At 55.6% G+C, this 6208-nt stretch overlaps 2 protein-coding genes across 3 annotated transcripts; one reads left to right on the top strand and one right to left on the bottom strand.

The window, feature by feature from the left end:
- Positions 1–46: 46 nt before the first annotated feature.
- Positions 47–1753, bottom strand: LOC113210186 (cytochrome P450 4d2-like; the record flags this gene model as incomplete). The annotated part of the gene is made up of 4 exons (XM_052275771.1): positions 1366–1753; positions 992–1147; positions 690–916; positions 47–613 (listed from the first exon to the last, which is right to left on the bottom strand). Coding segments are annotated over exons 1-4 (1241 nt in total), but the record flags the coding sequence as incomplete, so codon positions are not given.
- A 231-nt stretch (positions 1754–1984) lies between these two features.
- LOC113210205 (acyl-CoA Delta-9 desaturase-like) lies at positions 1985–5839 on the top strand. Of its 2 annotated transcripts, XM_052275773.1 has the most exons (5): positions 1985–2160; positions 2426–2585; positions 3230–3566; positions 3855–4037; positions 4112–5839. In XM_052275773.1, exons 2-5 carry the CDS (start codon positions 2486–2488, stop codon positions 4479–4481), a joined length of 990 nt encoding a protein of 329 aa, XP_052131733.1. In that variant the 5' UTR covers positions 1985–2160; positions 2426–2485; the 3' UTR covers positions 4482–5839. The 2 variants fall into 2 exon arrangements, with proteins under 2 accessions (XP_052131733.1, XP_052131732.1); XM_052275772.1 differs by lacking the exons at positions 1985–2160; positions 2426–2585 and adding an exon at positions 2648–3082.
- Positions 5840–6208: the final 369 nt, after the last annotated feature.

Below are 6208 nucleotides of genomic sequence, written 5' to 3'. Positions count from 1 at the left end.
ATTTTAAAAATCTGGAAAAATCCCGAAAAAGCGATGCTTGACTCACCTTGCCATGCGGTGCGTGCCCGCGGCCACCAGGATGACGACGGTGCCGCTGGGGATGAAGGCCCCCCTGGGCAGCGTCACGTCGTGGCTGGCCTGCCGGAACAGCATGGGGACGGGCGGCGCGAGCCGCAGCGCCTCCTTGACGACGCGCTCGGTGTAGTCCAGGTGGGGCAGGTCCTCGGGCAGCAGCGGGCGGGACGCGCCCGCCGCGCCCGGCGGCCCGAACACGGCGTCCACCTCCTGCTGCAGCCGGGCCTGCACGTCCGGCAGGATGGTGAGCACGACGCTCAGGTACGACAGGAAGTCCATGGAGGTGGCCGAGCCCGCGAACAGCAGCGTCTTGAGCTCGGCGCGCAGCTCGGGCTCGGACATGGCCTTGGCGTCCGGCGACCGGAGCACGTGGTCCAGGAACGCCATGCGGCGGCGCGGCGGCGCGGGCGCCCCGGCGGCCAGCTCGGCGCCCTTGACGGCCAACACGCGGGACACGATGGCGTCCATGTCGTCCTTGGCGCGCTTGTGCTGCTCGTGGCGAGGGCAGAGCAGCCGGAACACAGCGTCATTCTGCCACCTGTGCACCGAGGCGGCCGTGAGTACGCTGCACTGACGTGTCTTTGGTCGGTGTGCTCATGGACGCTGCATCTCACCAGGGTCGCATCCCTCGCCACATGGCTATGTCGCCGACCTCGTGGAAGACCCTGCCGGCCTTGTCGTAGCCCTGGTCGACGCCCACGGACAGCACCGTCTCCTGCAGAGTGGTGCTCGTCAGCCTGCCGAACTCCAGGTGCACGTCAAAGACGTGGCCGGCGTCGGCGTGCGCCTCCAGGCGTTGCGCCAGCGTCCTGGAGTTCTTGTCGAACACGGCCACGAAGTCCTGCGGCACACGGGGCAGTGTGTGTTAGTCCCACGGACGTGGCGGCCCAGGGCGGCGGCACCGCGGAAGACTCACCCGAAGGATGTCGAAGTGCAGCGAGGGCGAGATGGCCTTGCGGTGCTGGCGGTGCTCCTTGCCGTTGAGCAGCAGCAGCCCGTCGCCCACAAAGGGCCGCAGGAAGCGGATGAGGTTGTCCGCCTTGTGGACGAGGGCCGGGTGCGTGCACACTGCCTGGAGCGCAAGCGGAATAAGTGATAGAGGGACCAGGGATTTTTATTTTCCGAAAGAGTACGCTTTGGAAATTTTTCAAAAATCTTTTAATTTCTTCCTGAAAAGCTCTGTTTTTTTTTTTCGATTTTTCTGGAAATATTTCAATTTTTCCCGATTGGGAGAGTTTCAAAATTTTCCGGAAAAATTTCGGACGTTCTCTCCACTCCCCTTTCGCTCACCTGCACGTCCTCAGGGTGCATGACGAGCACGGCGACCCGGTCCGCCAGGCGGAAGCGCACGGTGGGGCCGTACTCGTGCATGAGGTCGAGCAGCGTGCCCTCCATGTCCTCCCAGAAGCGCAGGAAGGTGGGCAGCGTGCCCAGCAGCGGCACGGAGGCCGGGCCGGGGATGCCCAGGGTCAGGACCACCTGCCGCGCCACCCGCCACAGGTGCGACGCGAGGCGCAGCGCCCAGGGCGCCAGCAGCGCGACGCAGGCCAGCGAGAGCCCCAGCGTGAGCAGCGCGGCCATGGCGACGACGACGAGTCCTGGACGCGGACGCGGGCCCCGAGCTCTCCCCGGCGAGGAGGTCCGCTGCGGTCTGATACCACATCTGGACCACGCTCATGGTGACGTTCACCGCGCCGATCAAATTTTCTTGTCACAACGACGACGCCCCTGTCGATTGGCGATGAAAAAGAAAACTACTACAGGAAAAAAGGAATAAACGGTATCACAACACATGCCGACAGTCTTTTCCAGAGCGTTATTTCGCACCGATTTGCATGCCTGATCGGCCACATTAGCTCGTGCATTACGACCGGAAGAAAGAAGCAGATGCGATTCTGTTCGTCAAAGTACAATGGCGCTACAGTCAGTGAGTGCGCGTGTGGCCGTGCGGCCGTATGGGCCTGCACCAGTGCATCTGCCTAACGATACGACGCACTGACGTGATCGCCGGCACGTGTCGTGTATCCTTTGCAATGGCGCAATTTTAATCACAGGGGGAGGATAGCGTCCCAGCAGCCAGACGAAGCGAGTCTAATTTGTTATTCCCTTGACGTTATAGATGTAACCAATTCCTTGAACGTTAAAAGCGATTTTCATTTATTTCGTTACAGATAAATTAACAAAAAATACACATCACTTTAACACTTACCAAACTAATATTTGTTAAAACCATACGGTTATTTTTTAAAAAAATGTTAAAATGTATTTTTTTTGTATCTGTCAAGTGTCATGCTACCCGTTTACCGGTTATCGGGTGTAAGATAAACGATTAACAAAACAACGTTATTAGGTGCTTGTATGGTGAGTCACGGAGCCCTGGTCCTGGTGTGTGGGACTGTCGCACTGTCACATGTTTAGGACTGACGCACTGTTACAAGTGTGTGTCCGCCCTACTGTCAACAAGCCCGCGAAGCTGCTGCAGCCTCCCGTCGTGGGAGCCCAGCCGGTCGGTGAGTAGGCTCCACTTTTTAGCCCGCGCCATCCTCTCAATCGTATTTTTGCTTTTGCTCGTAAAATGTTATCGGCTCGTCGACAAGATGGCGTTTCACTACTTTGTGCATCCACTACTGCCACATTAACATGTCATTGCCGCGGGAAAATACTGCAGTCGGCGCGGTGCGGCGAGTACAGGTCGCGTCGCCGCGCGCGCCCTGCCGCTCAGTCGCCCCGCGAGCCCTCCCTAGAGTTGCACACTGTTAGGACCCGGCGCACGCCATGCCGCCCAACTTTGAAAGTTCCGCCACCATCGCGGCCTCGGTCTTGGAGACGCGGCCGCGGCCGGCGGCGAGCAAGGCGAACGCCGCCGCCCTGGACGCCAGGCTGAATTCGGCGCCCGGCGCGCGCCAGCCGCTCGTCTGGTACAACATCGTCCTTCTCGGGCTGTACCACTCCGTGGCGGTGGCCAGCGTCCTGGCCGGCGTGTTCAGCTGGAAGATGTACATATTCAGTATGTGACAGGCTCACCGAGTCAAGGGCACGGCACGATGTCGTCGGCCAGCAGGATCCAGAGGATCGATCTGTGATCCATTCGATCCTGTCTCCGATATCAAACTTGGTCTGATATCTTTGCCAATTTACGACTTTGTTTCTGTAGTGTACGTGTACGCGCAAATCGGCGGGCTAGGCGTGACAGCAGGCGTGCACCGGCTCTGGTCGCACAGGGCCTACAAGGCGCGCCGGCCGCTGCGGTACCTCCTGGCGGTGTTCTTCTCGGTGGCCGGACAGAACACCATCCTGAACTGGGTCCGCGACCACCGAGTGCACCACAAGTTCACCGAGACGGACGCGGACCCGCACAACGCGAAGCGGGGCTTCTTCTTCGCGCACTGCGGCTGGCTCCTCCAGAGGAAGCACCCGGACGTGTACAGCCAGGGCGCCAAGGTGGACCTCAGCGACGTCGAGTCTGACCCCGTCGTCCAGTGGCACACGAGGTACGTGTATGCTGTCAAATCAGGACAGACAAATTGGCCTCACGTGTGAAACGTGAATTCTCAGGATGATCCCCAGTTAAACTCGTTAGGATGAAAAAATGTTTTACACCGAAAATGTGTTACATGAAAAACGGACCCTCGTAAATCGCGTAGCGTCAGGCAGACAAGTCCGCTCGTACTGCTCCAGTGCTACGTGCGGTCCAGTCGGGTCCAGCACAACTACGAAAGTGCGCGGGGTTAATCAGCCACCGGTACATCCGCATTGCTAACTGACGCCCCTCGCCACAGGAACTTTCGGCTGCTCAAGTTCATCTTCTGCCTGGTGGTGCCCACGCTCATCCCCGTGTACTGCTGGGGAGAGACCTGGACCATCGCGGTCGTGACCTGTGTCACCCGACTCGTCATACTCATCAACTTGACCTGGCTGGTGAACAGCGCCGCCCACCTCTACGGCACGCACCCCTACGACAAGTACGAGCTCGATAACGGCTGTGTGACTGGTCGTGAAGTTGTGGTCCTGATGACATTTTTTTTCTCCCCGATAGACGGATAAACCCGACGGAAAACGCCTTAGTGTCCGCCTTGTCTAACGGCGAGGGCTGGCACAACTACCACCACATCTTCCCCTGGGACTACAAGGCGTCGGAGCACAAGTACCTCAACTTTACCACCGTCTTCCTGGACCAGTTCGTGCGCATCGGCTGGGCCTACGACCTCAAGTCGGCGTCGCCCGACCTGGTGGCGAGGGTCGCGCTCCGCCACGGCGACGGCTCGCACCCCAAGCACGGCGTCGAAGAACACTTCCAGGAGGTGCCGTACGACGAGTACCTGCGCATCTTGAAGGACGACGACGAGCTGACGGGTGTCCGGGACCTGCACAACGCCGAGGACCCGACCAGGCAGAGGGTGGCGTAGTGGAGGGGCCGTGAACGGTCCGGGACGGTCCAAGCCCCACAGAGAACTGCATGATGGAAATGATGCCACTCGGACGTGGTTTGTGTGGGTGGATGTTTCTTAACACATTCCCTGCGGCTCATTTTGGATGCCTATGATTTAACATTGGAGCGCGACCACATAGTGGTCATGCTGCAAGGAACGTGTTAATTTTTGACGCTACTTATTTATTTGTTCTTTGGTTCGAAGCTGTTTCAACATCGACACACAGCCCGTGGGGTGTCGAACTTGGTACACCGGGGAAAAAAACAAGACGTGAAAATATACGCGAAAATTCGCCAATATTCGGACACAATTTTGAAAAAAGAATGTACCGGTAGGGCAAAGTGTGACTTAAAACTTAAAGAGACGATATTAAATCGTACTTTGACAACGCGAGTTCGACACCTTTTTATGAGGTCAGTATCACACCGTTTATAGCTCGCAGGAGAGAAGAAAGGGTGTGATTTTTAATTTGGAGAGCGTACTTCTTCTGTAAGAATGACAGCATTGAATAATGAAGCAGAAGTGTTTCTTCAGCGTCACCAATCCGGCCGAATGCACACAAAAATCTCATTTTCAGTCATTTACGGTCAAAAACTAAAAATAATGACTCAAAATTAGCCAATAAATCAGTTTTTTTTGGTGAACTGAAGGGAGTAGAAATATTTCGGCTCGGCGGCAGGGGTAGGAACTTGACGACGTACTTCCCTGTTGCCATTTTGCTTTATTGGCTCATATGAGCGACAAAGCTGAAAGGTCGTAATAAATGAAAAAGGTGTAGAATAATTGTGTACTCTTGACTATTTTAGTAGAATTCTGCTGTCGCGGTGACGCGGGGTTCGCCGTTATTGGAACCTCGCTTGTCCCCTCAACTGGGAGCCCTTCTCTCAAACGCCTTGCGGGCAGCGCGTAGGCAACTTAACCTACACTCCAGTGTGGCGTGGGACACCACAACACGAGCATCACGTTGCCTACCAATCAAAAAACGCCAAGCGAAATCGACAAAATCTTGACAATAACTCAAAATGGTGTCATTTTGAGAAAATCCGTTTCACTGGGGCAGAGGGCTCCCGGGTGGAACACGTTTGTCAAAATGATGTCACAGAAGACCTCATTTTGACGCTCATCGTCGAAATTTACTGTGGCTAGGTAGCTCTAGATTGAGCTCCTTTTGACGTCAAATTAGGGTCACTGACGAGTTTGTGACGATTGGTTGTACCCGGGCCATCGCCTTTCCGACACAACTTCGCTAACGGTGCACTGTAAAATGCCGAAGCAAAATCATTTCTTTGGACTATTTTGAAAAGCAATAAAAGAAGGTTTAGATTTACGAATGTACAATTGCCACACAACATCTCACATTTCTCAACCACACGTGTGGCCACAATAGCATGCAGGAGCCCCCCACCCCCTCCTCCCAGGGACTGAACGCGTCAGCGTTCGAATTCTCCTTGTTTGTGAAATGATCATGCCATTGTCTAGGCCGCCGACCACCTCGCGGGTAGTCCCTGTCCCGCGAATCAATGTCAATTGCAAACCGCACAGCCAGAAAACTGGGCCCTTGAACTGAATATAAAATAGGACACCCGACGTGAGAACATGGGGACAACAATAAAACAGGGCGTTCTCATCAAGTGCCGAAGTAGATCTGCATAGTGGGGAAAGTGGTATTGATTCAATTGATACTTAAAAAATAAATTTAAAAA

Source organism: Frankliniella occidentalis, unplaced genomic scaffold, assembly GCF_000697945.3.
Source record: "Frankliniella occidentalis isolate FOCC.00 unplaced genomic scaffold, Focc_3.1 Scaffold907, whole genome shotgun sequence".
Lineage (NCBI taxonomy): Eukaryota > Metazoa > Arthropoda > Insecta > Thysanoptera > Thripidae > Frankliniella > Frankliniella occidentalis.
The sequence above is the reverse complement of the archived record's forward strand: the minus strand, read 5'-3'. Positions and strand labels throughout refer to the sequence as shown.